The sequence below is a fragment of the Mirounga angustirostris genome, unplaced genomic scaffold, assembly GCF_029215605.1.
Source record: "Mirounga angustirostris isolate CCGP_5_RB_7025 unplaced genomic scaffold, mMirAng1.0.hap1 SCAF_3, whole genome shotgun sequence".
Taxonomy (NCBI): domain Eukaryota; kingdom Metazoa; phylum Chordata; class Mammalia; order Carnivora; family Phocidae; genus Mirounga; species Mirounga angustirostris.
In genome coordinates this window covers 46,859,832-46,878,826 of record NW_026991711.1, presented here as the reverse complement: position 1 = coordinate 46,878,826, position 18,995 = coordinate 46,859,832, and the positions used below count along the sequence as shown (strand labels likewise).

Sequence of the window (18,995 nt, the reverse complement as noted above, 5' to 3'; positions counted from 1 at the left end):
TTTTGTATGAGAGACTGAGTTCTCAAAAACTTTTTAAATTACAAAACATTTCTCCTGAAGCTTAAAAATTATAGTTAATTTACATCTTTATTATAATAAGAGATGTTTTAGTAGCATAGATTTGTCATTTGTAAAAAGAGAAAGCTTTGGTTAAAAGTCAGCAAATGGCCAATAACTGTGTGTTAGAGGTGAGCCACAGTATCTCTAAAACACAACGGAAGCTAAGAGAACTAGCTGTGAATGAAATACTATTACTCATTTTAGAATTCAAATGTGATATGGAAACTTTTTTGATACTTATATCTAAAATAGTTTAGCTGTTAAAATTATTTTTGAAGATTCTCTATTAACAAATAAAAATATATGAAACCAGGCAGTGAGATAATGGTAAGAAGGACAGAAAAGGTAACAGTAGAGAGGGAATTTTTCATTCATATAAACAGTGGTTATGTTGAAAATATCAGCATCAAAATTTCTCTTAAGTACTGTACGGAACTCAAGAACACAGTAAACAGGACAAGTTTTTGAAGAATGTTGTAAGTGCTTCCTTTATGACTGCAGGCATAAATTCTCAGAACTCCAACTCCAACTAGTACATAATGAAATACAAAGAGTCTCTCAAAGATAAAAATAAATATCATGAGATTTCATTAAAAAGCATCCTTAAGATTATGTATTAATAATGTTCATTAAGCTATTGATTTAATGTAGAAGCATTAATCAGTCCTTCTTAGTCTATAAAGTAGACCATAATGCTTCTGTTGGTAGCTATTATAACATAATAATCAATTTATTTTAAAACTTACTTGGACTATCATATCTTATTAAATAATTTCATATTATATTTATATTAATTTAAATAATTTTATATTTATTAATTAAATATCTTAATATTTATATTATATAATTATATTAATTATATATCTTTCCAAGTTCCTTTTCTCAGTAAGTGTGCATACATATTGTGTTTTGATGAAATCAATGAAATCTTTGGATGTTCAATATACGTTTAATAAAGAAGTAATAATTAAATTTCGGTTTAAGGGGCGCCTGGGTGGCTCGGTTGGTTAAGCGACTGCCTTCGGCTCAGGTCATGATCCTGGAGTCCCTGGATCGAGTCCCGCATCGGGCTCCCTGCTCGGCGGGGAGTCTGCTTCTCCTTTTGACCCTCCCCCTTCTCATGTGCTCTCTCTCATTCTCTCTCTCTCAAATAAATAAATAAAATCTTTAAAAAAAAAAATTCGGTTTAAGGTTGAGACTACCATCTGTAATTATAAATCATGATTATCAAGCAGTCTCTTCTTGAGAAATGCGAGATTGTAGGTACTGTTAGTTCTGCATAACACTACATTTTTCTAGATTCCTCAACCAGATCTTATACATCATTGCCTACTATGGTATAGAATACAATAAAATCTTTGAACTAAATGAACTTAATATTTTAAGCATACTTAAAAAGAAGTTACTTAATAACTATATATCAAACAAAAATATTTGGGGAGAAAAATAGAATTTATGAGATGGTAAAAATTAGTAGTGATTATAACTTTAAAAATTGTGTCTGGGGGCACCTGGGTGGCTCAGTCGGTTAAGCAGCTGCCTTTGGCTCAGGTTATGATCCCAGGGTCCTGGGATCGAGCCCCACATCCGGCTCCCTGCTCAGCGGAGAGCCTGCTTCTCCCTCTCCCTCTGCCTGCCACTCTGCCTACTTGTTCTCTCTCTCTCTCTCTTAAATAAATAAATAAAATCTTTAAAAAAAAATTGTGTCTGGCTAAGGGGAAGCAAAAGAATTGAAAATATCAGTTGACTCCATTTCCTTTAAAAATAAAATAGGGATGAGATATAAGAATAAAAATTAGTTAGTTTGGGTACATGTCAGTCTTTAATAACAGAACTCAATACTACAGTTTAAATAAAATATAAGTAGATATCTGATATACTTCCATTTTGCTCCCTTTGGCAGATGCCCTGTGGCCTGGTATTCTCTTTCTATACACTAGGGGGAAGTGTAACATAATTACTCTGAAAAGGGTGGTGGTCAAATGGTCTATGGGAAGGATTTCCTATCATGGGTCTCTTCCCAGACACTGTGTTTCTCCCCTCATTTGTGTAATAGCACAATTAATCATTGATAATCAATAAGCCATATTCCCCTTTCCTTGAAATATTTTCATTCTCTTGTTTTTGCCTTATTGTAAACCTCAAGTAAGGATATTTTATGACTTTGCTTGAATTAGTATATAATGCAAAAAAAAAAAAGCCATAGGTTTGTCATATTAAAAAAGTAATGATTAATAAAGGAATGTGTAATTACTACTCTTTATTTAAGTTAGCTGCTGCTTTTAAAGCATCAAAGCCTCAGCTTCCAAGGTACACATACTGGGACAGGGGTACCAAGCCTAAGGAGATATAAAGGTGAGGTTTCACAAACCTCACATAGGTGAGGTTTAGGCACTCACTCAGCAAAACAACCCAGATTTCTACAAAGCTCTAGCTTCCCTGTTTAGCGAAGGTAGATGCACAAACTACCTATTTAGAAAATACAAAGACATTTTAGGAATGGAAGGTCTAGCTATAAAGAGCTCCTCTTTGGATTTTTAAATTGTTAAAGATAATCTCTTAAGGGAGTGGTGAATTTTGGATCCAGATCAGACTGTAAACTCAGACTATAAGTTATCTCATTGAATCCTCCAGGAAATAAATAGCTCCTTTACTTGAATCTTTAAGCAATTATCCCAACAACAATCATCAGAACTTTCTGTAATTGGCCTGGATTTGATTTTCTTTGAATCCTGAATGATTCATGTAACAGACTTGTACGTTAGTCATTCACAATTTATAAATGGCAACTTTAGTATTTATGAATTGCGATCAATATTCTAGCAATCAAAACACTCACCTTTTCTATTTCAATACTTCAATTTCCTTTTTCCTTCTTAACTCTTTCCCAGAACTGCAGGATCAGGAGCAAACCAGTCTTCACTTGTGGATGTTTGTGATAATAGTTTGGGAAGAAAGAATCTCTGAGATTAGAAACTGAAGTTGACAAAGTAAATGGATCAGGAGCCTATGTGTGTGTGTGTGTTTGTGTGTGTGTGTGAGAGAGGGAGAGAGAGGGAGATGGTAGTGGTGGTGGTGGTGGTGTTACTTAACAAACATGAATCTTAACAGATGCCTCACTGATCTGCCTTCCGCTTTCTACTCAGCTTTTATGCATTGAAGCTTTGGCAAATGTGATTATCAACACTTAACTTGGTTGAGATAAAATTCAGATTGCCGTATAGAACTTCAGTAACAAGATCGAACAACAAAACCCAAAAACGTGTGTGTGTGTGTGTGTGTGTGTGTACTGGGTGGGGTGTCCGCTTTACCTTAAATCAGGACTTAGCTGAGGGTGACTGAAAAGGGTAGAGTCCTAAGTATTATTTAGCCAGATTTGAGTTTTAACAAACTACAAAGATTGAATTGACAGTGAGCTTTTCTCCTTAAAGGAGAGGAGTTTTTCCTCTGGGAAGACACGGCCTCTCTTTCACTGGGCTTCTGCTTTTCTTCTGAAACACTTTCATAATCAAGTGACTTTCCTTGCATGGGTGCCTGGGGACAGCTGATTTTTCTCCGAGGATAAAGAAAGTTACATATTGGTTGCTATTGCTCCGGGTGTGTTTGCACCAGCTCCGGCAGAAGCGGGCGTGCGAGCGCCCTCGCATTCACACACACTCGCTGAAATACACATTACACCCCCCAGAAACACACACACACACACACACCACGCACGCGGGTTCACACACACACACACGCACATCCCTCTGCACCACATTCAGACGGATTCACAGGCAGCCAGAAGATCTGCCCCTCTCTTGGCATAGGTGTATGTTTGGTGCCGGTGTGTGTGGGTGTGTGTGTGTGTGTGTGTGTGTGTGTGTGTACAGAAACCCATCGGGAAGACCGCAGCTACTTTATTCTGCAAGCACGCTGCAATTCCGGTTCCTGTGTACATGGAAAAAAAAAAAGATTAAATCGCTGTCAAACTTTTTTTTTTTTTTCTTTTAATTCTCCTTTTTCTGGAGGAAGACCGTGGAGGAGCTTCTCGCAGTAGTTAAAGACTCGGGAGACCCGGCAACGAGGCCCTGGGCGCCGCTGCCAAGGCGGAGCGCGGGGCTCGAGTAGCCCAGCTGGTCTCCCATCTAACTGATCTAATCAATGACTCTGAGGAGCTGGGGCTCCTGGCTCCGCCCCCGCCAGTCTCTTTTCCGCCTTCTATTGGGCGTGGGCCGAGGAGGCAGGGCCTTGTTCCTCACGCGGATTGGCTGGCAGGGAATCAGTATCAATGTTTAAGCGGCGGCGTGAGGTGAATAGAGTCAGTCAGCAAGAGGCGCTGGGGAGAGAGCTGGGACTGCGAGCCCGGCGGATGCGGCAGCGGCGGAGGGCGGCTGGGGAGACGCTACTCCAACTGTTGAATTTTCACCTTTCATTTCCTCCGATGCTTTGCTTGCGGAGATGGATTTATTTGCTTTGAAATCCGCACGTCTTTCGCAGGCTATGCGCTGATCCTGACAGGCACCAGATTAAAAGAGACCACCCGTGACAGAAAAGGAGGAAAAAAAAAAAAAAAAAAAAAAGCCCTCCACAACGGACTGCACAATTAACTATGCACACCGGTGCTGGACTTTGTGAATAGAGAGCATTGAGAGGAAAATCATGAACTATGATGCGGGGCTAAGCTGTGAACAGTCACTGGAATCCTGATTTTTTCTCTTTTTTTTTCCAGGACTCTGAAAGATTTGGGGGTTCCTCACGTCTAACCAAAAGGAAAGGTTTTTTTTAAAAAAATAAGTAAATAAATAAATAAATACACCTAGCAAAACAGACGCCTTGTTTTCCAGACCCTCGGACCCCGGCAGAAAGAGGTAGAGTAAAAGTGCTGCTGGATTCAGCTAAACCTTCCTCCTTCCCTCCCTCCCTCCCTTTTCTCTCGCTTTTTCTTTTCCTCCAAAACATGAATCTGGCTTCTCTTTCTATAGAGTGAGTCAGAGAAAGCGTTAGGAAGAAGCCGCAACTAATGTCTGTGAAGGGAGGACCATGAGGCGAGAGTGAATACGATTCGTTCCACTGCTTCTGACTCATCGGGCAGATCGGAACACCTGCATTTCTGGATGTGTCATTCCCGTATGTCGAGGCGCCTCAAGAACCCGAAATAACGTGTAGACAGACCTGTGCCTAACATCCCCTCGGAGGTAGCTCTCGGGGGTGGGCGTCCCTGGCTGGACCCCCGCGGCCGCAGCCCCTCACCCCCTGCCCTCCGCGAGTCGCGCAGAGAGACTGTTTGAGAGCGAGACTGCAGAATGCATCACGCCAAACCTTGATGTGTTTCTTTCATCCAGCCCACTCCTACTATTAAAAAAAAAAAAAAAAAAAAAAATTGACGGGAGAGAAAACCCCGCACTTTATTCGCTTCAAATATTCACCACTTTTATTCCTCGCCAAGGTTTTCCTTTCTAGATGAAGAGGACTGGGAGGCAGGGCCACTGGAAGGAGATGCTGAATAGAAAGAAAAGAGAGGCACTTGACAGCCCAGCCCTGTGAATGCAGAGACTGTTTCCCTTCTAGCGAGAGACAGGGAGAGTGTGTGTGCGAGGACCGGGAGGGTGGCTCCCCCTTCCTTTTTATTCCGCCTCCCCTGCCCCCTTCAAATCTGCACATCCAACCATGAGTTGCCTGTTGATTTCCTTTCGCCTGGGAAGAAAAGCAAACTGGAATTAAACTGCATCGAGAGAAGTCCTTGCTCTCGCGGAGAGGATGGGATGGTAGCGGCGGCTACTGGCTTGGCATAGAGAAATCACCGAGTGTGTGTTCTACGAGCAGAGGCGGAGATACAGCTATATATCCCCCCCCTCCCAGTAGACTCATACCGCAAACGCTGATCTGGCTGTGGCTTTCCTGACTTCGGGGGAGAGCCTTTTCCGAGGAAGAGAGGGAGGAGCCTGGTGGAGGGAGGAAACTACAAATCGGGACACTAGTTCTTTGCGCTGCATTTCCTCCCCTCCCTTTGGCTGCTCGGGAAGGAGAGAGAGAAAAAATACGCTTGGCTGGGAGATGCAGTCCGCCGCCGCCTCTGCCTCAGCCAGCAGTGCAAGATTAGATCTCTAAATGCAGCAAAACACTGCCTGAAAACCGAACAGCCCGCGAAGCCAGCAGACATTTCACAGGGCTCCAGCGAAGCTTCAAAATATATCTGACTCCCTCTCCGTTGCTCCTCATCCCCATCAATTTCATCGCAGGAGACGAGAGACAAGTAAGGATTTCACTTTCGCATCTGCCTGAAGACACACCTCCCCGCTCCCTCCCCCACCCGATGTGAAGAGTATTCCGGCGGCTACCGCGGGAGTGGATTTGCAGCGCCCTAGCGGAGCCAGGAAAATCCACGGATTCTTTACCATCCCTTCTAGACGCGATTTCCATCTCATCGCTGGCCTCATCGCTCAACTTTGAGTCGCCCCAAGTCCCGGCGGAAGAGACAAAGCCCCGGGCTCGCCCCCAGCCGCAGGGAGCCGCCGCCTTGCTCCGTGCCCCTGCAGCTTCGCTGCGCCGCCGCTTCTCGCCCAGTGCGGATGCTGTAGATCAACAGGTTCGGGGAACTTGAGCGGAATAAGGAGACCGCCGGGTGCCGCAGCCCAGGAGCAGAGGGAAGGAAGGACCCACAGACTTGTGGCTCGTGTCGTGCGCGCACGCTGCGCCCGAGCCCCAGGCTGGCGCGCACCCACTCGCTCGCCCCTCCAGTCCGGCCGCTCCTGCCCCCACCCCACCGGTCTGGGATGTACCTTTCCATCTGTTGCTGTTTCCTCCTATGGGCCCCTGCCCTGACGCTCAAAAACCTCAACTACTCGGTGCCGGAGGAGCAAGGGGCCGGCACCGTGATCGGCAACATCGGCAAGGATGCCCGACTGCAGCCGGGGCTTCCGCCCGCAGAGCGCGGTGGCGGTGTCGGCGGCGGGCGAAGCAAGTCGGGTAGCTACCGGGTGCTGGAGAACTCAGCACCGCACCTGCTGGACGTGGACGCGGACAGCGGGCTCCTCTACACCAAGCAGCGCATCGACCGTGAGTCCCTGTGCCGCCACAACGCCAAGTGCCAGCTGTCCCTCGAGGTGTTCGCCAACGACAAGGAAATCTGCATGATCAAGGTGGAGATCCAGGACATCAACGACAACGCCCCCTCCTTCCCCTCGGACCAGATTGAGATGGACATCTCGGAGAACGCGGCGCCGGGCACCCGCTTCCCTCTCACCAGCGCACATGACCCGGACGCCGGCGAGAACGGGCTCCGCACCTATCTGCTCACGCGCGACGACCATGGGCTCTTCGCGCTGGACGTCAAGTCCCGCGGCGACGGCACCAAATTCCCAGAGCTGGTTATCCAGAAGGCGCTGGACCGCGAGCAACAGAACCACCACACGCTTGTGCTGACCGCCCTGGACGGCGGCGAGCCGCCGCGGTCGGCCACTGTGCAAATCAACGTGAAGGTGATAGACTCTAACGACAACAGCCCGGTCTTCGAGGCGCCCTCCTACTTGGTGGAGCTGCCAGAGAATGCCCCACTGGGCACCGTGGTCATTGATCTGAATGCCACCGACGCCGACGAGGGTCCCAATGGTGAAGTACTCTACTCCTTCAGCAGCTATGTGCCTGACCGCGTAAGAGAGCTCTTCTCCATCGACCCTAAGACCGGCCTGATCCGTGTCAAGGGCAACCTGGACTATGAGGAGAATGGGATGCTGGAGATCGACGTACAGGCCCGAGACTTGGGGCCCAACCCCATCCCGGCCCACTGCAAGGTCACTGTCAAGCTCATCGACCGCAACGACAACGCGCCGTCCATCGGTTTCGTCTCCGTGCGCCAGGGGGCGCTGAGCGAGGCCGCCCCGCCCGGCACCGTCATAGCTCTAGTGCGGGTCACTGACCGGGACTCGGGCAAGAACGGGCAGCTGCAGTGCCGGGTACTCGGCGGAGGGGGGACGGGCGGCGGCGGCGGCCTGGGAGGGCCCGGAGGTTCTGTGCCCTTCAAGCTTGAGGAGAACTACGACAACTTCTACACGGTGGTGACGGACCGCCCTCTGGACCGCGAGACACAGGACGAGTACAACGTGACAATCGTGGCGCGGGACGGGGGCTCGCCTCCTCTCAACTCCACCAAGTCGTTCGCTGTCAAGATTCTGGACGAGAACGACAACCCCCCTCGTTTCACCAAGGGACTCTATGTGCTGCAGGTGCACGAAAACAACATCCCAGGAGAGTACCTGGGCTCAGTGCTCGCCCAGGACCCCGACCTGGGCCAGAACGGCACAGTGTCCTACTCCATCCTGCCTTCGCACATCGGCGACGTGTCCATCTACACCTATGTGTCTGTGAACCCCACCAACGGGGCCATCTACGCCCTGCGCTCCTTTAACTACGAGCAGACCAAGGCTTTTGAGTTCAAGGTGCTTGCTAAGGACTCGGGGGCGCCCGCGCACTTGGAGAGCAACGCAACTGTGAGGGTTACGGTGCTAGACGTGAATGACAACGCGCCGGTGATCGTGCTGCCCACGCTGCAGAACGACACCGCTGAGCTGCAGGTGCCGCGCAACGCCGGCCTGGGCTACCTGGTGAGCACCGTACGCGCCCTTGACAGTGACTTCGGCGAGAGTGGGCGCCTCACCTACGAGATCGTAGACGGAAACGACGACCACCTGTTTGAAATCGATCCCTCCAGCGGCGAGATCCGCACGCTGCACCCCTTCTGGGAGGACGTGACGCCGGTGGTGGAGCTGGTGGTGAAGGTGACTGACCACGGGAAGCCCACCCTGTCCGCGGTGGCCAAGCTCATCATCCGCTCGGTGAGCGGCTCCTTGCCCGAAGGGGTTCCCCGGGTAAACGGCGAGCAGCACCACTGGGACATGTCGCTACCGCTCATCGTGACTCTGAGCACTATCTCCATCATTCTCCTAGCGGCCATGATCACCATTGCCGTCAAGTGCAAGCGCGAGAACAAGGAGATTCGCACCTACAACTGCCGCATCGCCGAGTACAGCCACCCGCAGCTGGGCGGGGGCAAGGGCAAGAAGAAAAAAATCAACAAAAATGACATTATGCTGGTGCAGAGCGAGGTGGAGGAGAGGAACGCCATGAACGTCATGAACGTGGTGAGCAGCCCCTCCCTGGCCACCTCCCCGATGTACTTCGACTACCAGACCCGGCTGCCCCTCAGCTCGCCCCGGTCGGAGGTGATGTATCTCAAACCGGCCTCCAACAACCTGACTGTTCCCCAGGGGCACGCGGGCTGCCACACCAGCTTCACGGGACAAGGGACTAATGCAAGCGAGACCCCTGCCACTCGGATGTCCATAATTCAGGTAAGAGACTTTTAGCCTAACTGGGACTTTACTTTATTGCTGGTTTGGGGAGCTGTCCTGAAACCTTTGGAACAGGACAAAGCCACACGGCCAGCAGCAGTGAGAGAGGAAAATTTTTTAAGTGAAAATGGTTCACACTCTTGCCACTACCTGTAGGACATATTCCATACATAACCCCTCCCATGTAGATAGTCTAAAGTCTAAAAAGATGTGGAAGTCTTACTTCTGTTGTATTTTAAAGTTTATTTTTGTGGGCTTAAAAATGTTAGCAGTGTTCAGTATTTAGAGTTTATTTTACTTTATTTTTATTCGTGGGTCTACATTTCTCTCCATAACAAAGGATTCCCAGAGTAGGGAGAAAAAAATGTTTTAGTTAAATTGCTTTTTAATTCTGCTTAAAAAAATCTGATACCAAAAATGAAAGAAATGTATACTCAAATACTCAGAAGTTAACTTTTTCAGGTACAAAACAGCAACTAGTCAGAGAATTCCAGAGCCTGAATCTGAGCTAAGTTTTCACTCCTCACCAAAAAAGTCAGATTTATATTTTAAAAAGCGTTTTAAAGAATATGAATCTGATTTACTTGTTACAGTAGAAACTGCATCATGATGTCTCAGTGTAGTTTAAACTTTTAATATGTGAATTATGCTCTGAAGCTCTTTCAAAAGTTTGAGTAAATGTAGGCTTTGGATAATGACCGTTAACTGTCTATGAAAAGTTTATATTTATTTTGTCCTGATCTGTTTCTTGGAGTCATTGAGGAAGGAATAGAGTGCACCAGAGAGTCACAGACTCAATTTATATGGCTGAAAACAGGAGGCATATTTGGCATTAAAGGCACTTGATGCACCAAAGGAGTTTCAGGATGTATTTAGTTTTCATACTATATATTTTCAGTATGTCTAAGTGATATTTAATATATTTTAGATAGTATAATCCAAAGTTACTGATATATTAAAAAAAAAAAAAAACCTAAATGACTGACCCATCATGGACGTAGATGCTAACAATAGCAGGTGACTGTACTTTGTCTAGTCACTGCCTAGCTTCTTTTATCCACTATTAAGTTGTGTCACAGAAAAACTTAATTCTTGCTTATTATAAATGCATGTTGCTACAAATTACTCTGGATGAGCACTACTTGAAATTCAAAATTGAGATTAACTAAAAGTGACACTTTGGGAGGAAGATTAGTTTGGGGCAAATGAAGTTAATTTGTTCATAATTTTATGCTTTGAAAAGCAAATACCTTTTAATGACACTTGGCTCAGTAATGTTTTTATTATTAAAATGAATAGTAAAACTTCATAACCTTATCCTTTCTAACAGAAGTATAACAAATGTTAAAAGTTAGCAAAACATGTTTTCTTTTAATATTGTAATGTCCTTGTAAAACAGACTCTTGTAATTGGTGCTACTGAATACTAAAGTATCGATTGTAGTATTAAATCCCACTTTTTATGGTGTCTACTGTATACCAGTAATCATGATTTTTTGATGTCTATAAAAGACTGAACAAGTAATATCTCCCTTAAAAAATATTGTGGTTTCTATGAAAGTCTTTCTGTGACTGTGTAAAACTGGTATTTATGATAATCTCTTTAGGGAGATATGTTAAAATCTGTATTTATAGATCTTTTGTAGTCATTTTATATATACACATATGTTAAATACCTTTCTTCTATTTTTACCATTGACAACTACAAAGATATCACAGAGAGTTAATGTTTAATCTTCCATTTCGAGTGCTGTTAGTTGAATTCTTATTTAGGTTCCAGTAACAATGAAGTTGGTGCAGTAGAATATCAGCAAGCCTGATTCCTTGGTCAGATTAGTGAGGAACAAATTTGGATGGAAGTATCCAGAAGGTTTCGAGGGACAGGGGTGCCTATATTGTATTTGCACCATGCTGTTCTTTAAGCTGTTCATTGCTTGAGGAATGGATAGTGGTGATGATGGTGATGGTGATGATGATGATGATTCCTCTCAGTAGTAAAACTTAAACCAAAGCAAATCTCACACATGCAGGGAAAGAGATAATTTAAAAAGAAAACAAAAGACAAACTTCCTTGTCATTCCCTTTCTTCTAGAACCTAAATCCATGCCATAAAAACACAAAAAAAGTTTCAGTTTTAAGTTCTTGAAATTTTTTCCAAGGTGACTCAATGTTGCAGATTGCTCTTGCCCTAGAAATATCCTCGATATAAACTGTTAAAACAGGCACTCTCTTACTCTTTTTTTTCCCTGAGTTTTTGCAGTCTTATAAAGAATGCTTTGTAAATTCCTAATATCTTACTTTCCTCTTAAATATACCAGGTTTTTCTCAGTACCTACTGTTGAGAACAGAGTAAATTAACTATAGTGACCCTCCTTTCTTCTTTTTCTTTAAACTAGAACGCTGCAAACACTTTGTGCTGAAGTGACATGCTTAAATTCAAGTGCTCAGGTATCCATAACCTTGTTTCAAGGTGCATTTATCAGTGTGTATATTTAACACAGTCTGCTGAGGAAACATGCTACTAATCTCACGTGTATTTCTGAAAGTAGTATTTTAATCCACGGAGTGCACTTGCTTTAGCTTTATTTTCCAGTACGTTTGTGTTGTTTAGAAGGTGCACAGTGTATTTCTATGGATGGAATGAAACGTATTTCGTAATTGTTCTGAGTTACACTGGTATGAAATTTAAGAATTTCAGGATGTAGAAGACTCATATTGCAGCTTAAATTAAGATTTTTTAAAGTATCAAATGATATTGTGTGAGTCACGGGGGTCTAAATTTTAAGGTTAAGATCTGTAGGTTCTTGGGCAAAGAGCATTTTTATTGAAAGTGAATGCAGAACAATCCTGTAAGCTGGTTACACATGTAACCACTATGTAGAAACAGTGGTTTGTGAGAAGAGATTTTATTCAGGGTTTTTTCAAGTTTCTCAGATGAAGTAAAATGTTTAAATAATAGACTAGTGATTAAAATATCCTCAGTAATGTGAGTCATAATATAACATTGTGTTAATGAAATATTTTATTCATTTTAAAGCTATAACACTGATTTTGAAAAATAGGAGCACAGATTTTGTGGTAGGTAAGGCAAACAAATTGTTATACAAATTTATAAAAGCACTTTTCATAGTAATTTTCATGTGAATTATTTTGTATGTTAATATGAGAATCTAAAATCAAGTAGAGATCATTACTAATTGTCACGAGTTACTGCATATTGAGGCTTATCAAGAATTATTTGTTCAGTCTCAGGGTAACTTCTCAACAGGTGTTTTCAACGAAGGCCTGGCTGAGAAGAGGCTGGGGACTTCTTCACTGTTGGGAGAATTTCCAGTTTTATTTGAACATCTGTGTTTTCAGATTTTTTTGTAGCACTACTGCAAGTCATTTCAATATGAACTCATAGAAGAAAATATATAGAGCCAGCAGAATAAGATCTACTAAAATAAATTTTACAAAAGAATACATTCTCATGTGGTGTTTTATAGTTCAATTTTAAAAGATTCACATTAGGATTGACTTTAGACTTTTTATGCTAGGAAGAGAAAATCCTTTTGATATATGTGCATGGCCTTTTCAATAAAAAGGAATTAAACACATGGTAAATACAGTCAATCCAAATATATAAAAATGAGATTGCAGCATAGAGGACTAAAGTAGTGTACCATAGACAATAAACTCAGTATTTTGGAATTAAAATGTGAAAGAAAAAGTATATCTTTACTAGCAACATTATCCGTTGTCTGCCTTTAGTCCCACTTCTCTAACACAAGAGATTCTTGACTATAGGGACTGATGAGCTCCCAAGATGGTGATCTTTAAAAGTTCATATTCTAGTATGTTAGTGATTTCAATAACAAACATAAAATGTGTGAATAATTTCTTCATATATGATTTTGAGGTTAATTTTCTGCACTGTTGTTCTAAGATAGCACAGTTTGATTAGTTACATGCACTCATTTCCATAAACATTATATACATCTCTACTTATAAGAGGAATGATGGGCTAAATAGGAAGGGGATGTCTCTTTCCTATAGCAGGCCTCCAAGAGTGTCTTCTCCACTTGCCTTTTTTTTTTTTTTAATTTTTAAAAGTTGGAAGGATTAATTCCTACTTTAAGTTAACATGAGTATATAATCATAACACATTTTTTTGGTTTTACCATATATTAAAAATAGTATAAATAAGGTACAAAAAAACCTAAAAGATAATCAGCCATCAAGGTATTTTGAGTTTCTTTGGAGAAGAATTCAAAATTCAAATTATTATCATCATTTTTAATATATTGTTACTTTTATTCTTAGTTTTGTGTGCACCTATGAAAATCTCAGCTCCAATGTAAATTTGGGCGCATTTGTTTATTTTGCAATAAATGAAAACACAAAAGTATAATTTTTTTAATTATATGAATTAGAAACCTGAGAACCTTGTTTTTACAGTTAGTTGATATAACTACTCATAGGTAATAACCTCTTCATCCATTAGTTTTTAGTTTTCAACAAAATTTCCAAAATACCAGCCAGGTAAAATATTTCATCATCCTTCCACTGAGATGATAACTCATCAGTCTTTTAAAAATGTAAGAGTAGGATAATTTTAAATTTTTCTGAGCGTATGAGTGAGTTTATAATTTTACTTAAGTTCTATGAGTGAATTTATAATTTCAATAAATATTATCATATCCAAGTCTACTTGGAGGATTTTGGAATTTTATTCTTGGCATCTTCATGTTATTTAAGGCTGTGTGTGATCGTGAAAACTATCAGATCATAGAAAAGTATGTCCTAAAATTCCAATCTCAATTGCTTGAACATCATTTTTAGTCAAGAAAAAAATTTCTAGGTTCTAAAACATTATTGATCACCTGTGACCATATTGTTCAAAACACATTAAAAACATTAAAAAAATAAAAACAAACAGAATTTCCAGAAACTTTCCTTAATAAATTTGAAGTTATATATTATTCACTTTTTTACAGTGCATATAGATTTACATATGAGGTTAAAATAAGTTGGTTACTCTTAAAATAATCTCAAATACCTCATTAAAGGATTAAGAAATATACATATTTTAAAATTTTTAAAAATTAAAAATCTCCAGATAAGTATCTAATACTATTTACAAATATAATATTTATATTTTCTTATGTTTCACTACCACTATCAGGCTTCACATTTTTTACTGTTAGTGCTGCTTATGTAATACAATGCAATAGAAATATATCTATAAAAATAAAAGGTATAAATTAAGAAAATATTTAATGTTAAGATTAATAAAGGGTTATATGCACTTATTGCAGTGAAGTTTGGCTCTGCCTATGTTTATGAAAATGTGAATCATAAAACTTCTTGGCAAAATTAAAGTATGTGTATCCATGTATATATATCTCCCATATAATGTATATAAATATTCAAGCACAAATATTAGCCCATTTTATACCTTTTAGTTCCAAGGCAGCTCTCCTCTTTTTAATGAAAAATTTTTAAAGATTTTATTTATTTGATTTATTTGACACAGAGAGAGAGAGAGAAAGAGATAGAGACAGAGAGCAAGCACAAGCAGGGGGAATGACAGGCAGAAGGAGAAGCAGACTCCCCGCGGAACAGGGAGCTGGATGTGGGACTCCATCCCAGGACCCTGGGATCTTGGCCTGAGCCAAAGGCAGATGCTTAACTGACTAAGTCAGCCAGGCGCCCCAGCTCTCCTCATTTTAAGGATGACCTCAAACCTTCATTTTTTCTTTGAAAATGTGTTAAAACTTGATGATTGCGCTGTTTTCAAACTTCACACATTTTCAAGTTCCTTAAAGTAGAGCCAGTTGTTCTAGAGCAGAGAAGAAGTTGAAGAATGACTGGACTTCAGTGGACAATAGGTTGGAGTTTATGTAGATGAAGAGAAAAAAATTTTCATCCAAGTTTCTGATTCTTTCGGGAGGATGGTGGGATGGCTGGAGGTATTGTGAGAATATATACCTTGATCCTGATGATGAAACAACCACAGGGGTAAGATGAGGCCGCTGGAACTGAACTCATGCCAGTTAGGAAGTAAAACTTAACTTCCTTATGCTGATAAGCCTTGCAATACACTCAATAGTGGGTAAATTCTTACAAATGCACCTGCTAATTATGATATTAGTCATTGCTCCAGAATGTATTCCCCTCAGTGATACTTCTGTTTAATAAATCCCACAGGGCAGTATCTTAAAGTCATATTTTAGTAAAGTCATCAGGGAAGTCGTTTTGTTTTTTTTTTCCCCCCTGTACTGAATTCCTTTAACCAATGACTGTATATTTGATAGAGAATGGCATAAAGTTCATTTTGCCCATCAGTTTGAAGATACTGTGACTTCTGCCACCCACCTACAAAACACTTTTAAAGTTCATCAGACCTACACTAATCTATTGTCAACCTATTTAAGTAGAGGAGACGTTGACAAGAGTTTCCTTCAGTGGTACACAGTATTTTATGGTTAGTCATAGCTTTCACCACCAGCTTTGACAGTGATATATTGCTATCCTTTAGTCTCCTGAAATAAATTATCTATAATAAAGAAGTCTGTAATGACATCAACATTCCCAGCTGTGACTAAGCAGAAGTTTTCTTGTGCTTCCTTGCTGCTGTAGAAGTTCAATATTTTTTAGGTAAAGCCAAAAAAGAAAAAAAAAAAAATAGACAAAAAGACAGATGCAAAATTGTGGGCTGTGTGGGTGGCATCTTTCCCTCGTATGCACAAAGTTCTTCCAGTGATAGACTGTAAAATCAGTTTCAGACAGTGTTTGAGAGAATCTCTTGATATACATGTGACACACTTCTATCCGTTCTGGTCTTAGTGACATTCTGATTACTGGTATTTGTAGGCCTTGCCCTGGATCTATTCCAGGCAGTTTTATTGTAGTGAAATGGCTCTTACAGTTCATTGAGCATCTAGCATAACTGTGCTGAATATGATTGGCGCGTTTGCATATATTTATTCAAAAAATAAGACAGTTAAACAGCATAATTATGGGAAAATGAATCATAACAATAAAAGACCATTTAAGTTAACAAGCTTTGTGATCAAAGGATAAATACAGGTTGGATAAATGAGACTTTAGATGTAACGAATCTACATAAATAGACTTTGGTTTGATTAGAGGAATAGAATATATTAAAATAATGGTATTAGAAATGCATTTTGTTTTAGTAATTTTGAAATATTTAAAGACATGTTATTTTCTTTATGTTTCTACTCAATAATATATTCAAGAACCATATTTATATTGGATGCAAAATGGGCAAGGTACAGATAAGTATAATCATGTAAGCTTGTTTGGCTCTGGAATACACTCTGAACAGTATTTATTATTTTTTAAACTTATAATGTTTTTGATTGATTTTTAATTATTGGAACACATTAAAGGGACCATATAAAGGACAATTTCTTGTTTACTCTCTTTATCAGCTAAAAGCAGCCTTTGTAGAATTTGAAAGTGAGAGCATTAAAACTCTATTTCAAGTTTTCAAAGCTATAACTTTATAATTGTTTTTGTAGATACATATTGTTTTTAAGAGACACTAGTTACATGTTTGTAAATTATATTAATGCATAATGTGGATAATTCAGAAAAATTCCAATGCTATTTTGGTGGCATATATATATATATTTTTTTTTTTTTAATAACAGATTTAACTTACAATGTGACCAAATAATTTCTTTTAACAAGTATGGTTCTTTAGATATATTTTCTTCAGCTTCTTTTGGTGATAACTTTTAAAAAATATAATTTAGGCGTAAATCAGCAATTGATATACCTCTTTACCAGTATTTCTGCCTGAATCATTAATAATCACTGCTGAACAGTGATTGGATTACAATTACACCTAGAATTTTCATGCCCTCCAATTCAATAAAACTCAAGTTGAAATATACACATATTTCCTAAATTCCAATAGCTTACTTTTATAAAGTGGAAATGCAACAGGTATTTTATTATAAGCAGAAATGGTCACAGTGGCTTAAATATCTTTCTTATTTCTATAACCCAATTTTATACTATCACTGTCTTAGATAAATTCCTAAATATTTATTTGCCACTTGCATCAGTTTTGAAACCTAAAATGATAGCTTTTACCTTCAAGATAAATATCTTTTCAATTCACAGGCCCCAATATAAATGCCTTTGCTTAAATCTGTTTATTTTCTTTTTCACATAGCATAATTTATCAGAGTAAACGGAGATTGTTTTATGACTGAATATTCAATAGATTTTTTTGCTATTTCACCAGAGCAATTCCAATATGCAGAACTGATATCTATAAAAGAAATTCACCTACGATTACCATGAGAAGCATTTTCTTACCAGAGTGTAAAGTGGCCAATATGTGCTTTATTGCCAATATTTCCATTTCAGTGGATGATATGACAATAAGAAATTAGAATGTTTGAGACATAATATAATTAAAATCTCAGCAAATTTACTAAGAAAAAATACTATCAGTTAGTATTTTTGGGGGAAAAAAAGGGAGTTAGTTCCAAAAGGGGTATTTTCCATCTCAAACCTGATAATTGCTTAATGATACATCTTTGTATAAACATTTGTTAGAAAAGCTTTCCAAACATCCTTAAAAATTATTTGCTTTGATTTCCATGGTTCTGTCACCAAAAATAGAATATTGTCTAAATATTGGTGAATTCTATTGTGGTGTCTTCTTGGGACACAAAAGTCTTGCTTTCTATTTTGCTTTTGCAATTTTGCATGTATTTTAAAAACATTTATCCCAAATCAACTTATTGCATTAAGAATGTGAATAAGGGGAGTTATAAGTCATGAAAAATAAAAGAGAAATCAATCATTTATTTTTATTATCATTATCATTAAGATGGAATTAAAGATTACATACAAACTTATCTTCATATAATTTCAAGGCAAGGCACTTGATTGCTTTATTTTTATTATTATTTTAAGCTTTATGTGACCTTCTGTTACATTAATGTATTTTGTTTTGTTTTAAGTCATTACCTAATCTCTTATTTTAATCTTGTTTGATTAAGAAAGTTTGGAGGTACACTTGATAATTGAATCTTACTTGGCATGGTATGTCTGGAATATGTTTGCAGTTTTAAAAAACAATAGTATGTTGGTGCTAATGCATGAATCTAAGTGTAGAGTAAGATAGGTTATTGAAATTATGTGTGTGTGTGTGAAAAATAACAAACATTTTAATACAACAGATTGAAATAAAAAGTCTATAACCTTGCACTTTTAGCATTGGCAGATGCACGGATAATAGTAATTATTAGCTACATTTCCAGATCCTGACCTTCTAGGAAAGCTACTATTTATCTCTAGATGGTAATAAGGCAGGAAATACGTGAACTATCCTATTACACAAATCCCACTCAGAGGAATTTCTAAGGGTTATTGGCAAAAGCCTATTCTACGGTGTGGCCCTGATATCAGATGTGCCAATATCAACAAACAAAGCTATATGCCTAAGTGGAGAGAAACTAAAAGGATTAAAAGACAAGGAATACATTTAAGGAGAATTTCTTTTTTCTGGTTTTGAGCATAAGACTTTCTATGATTTTTTTTTTTTATAATCAAGACAATTACATAGTAATTTGGGTTA

General features: G+C 39.9%; 1 protein-coding gene across 3 annotated transcripts in view; it reads left to right on the top strand.

Moving 5' to 3' along the window:
* The first annotated feature begins 4,351 nt into the window (after positions 1–4,351).
* The window catches only part of PCDH17 (protocadherin 17), a 98,245-nt gene continuing 83,601 nt past the window's right edge, over positions 4,352–18,995 (top strand). For 2 of the 3 annotated variants that reach the window (XR_010409982.1, XM_045869548.3), the window contains exon 1: positions 4,352–9,386. Coding sequence is in view for 2 of the 3 variants with exons in the window: in XM_045869548.3 (XP_045725504.1) it covers positions 6,813–9,386 (2,574 nt within the window). In the remaining variant the exon portion in view is untranslated. The remainder of the gene's footprint in view (positions 9,387–18,995) is intronic. The other variant, XM_045869547.3, reaches the window with a different exon arrangement.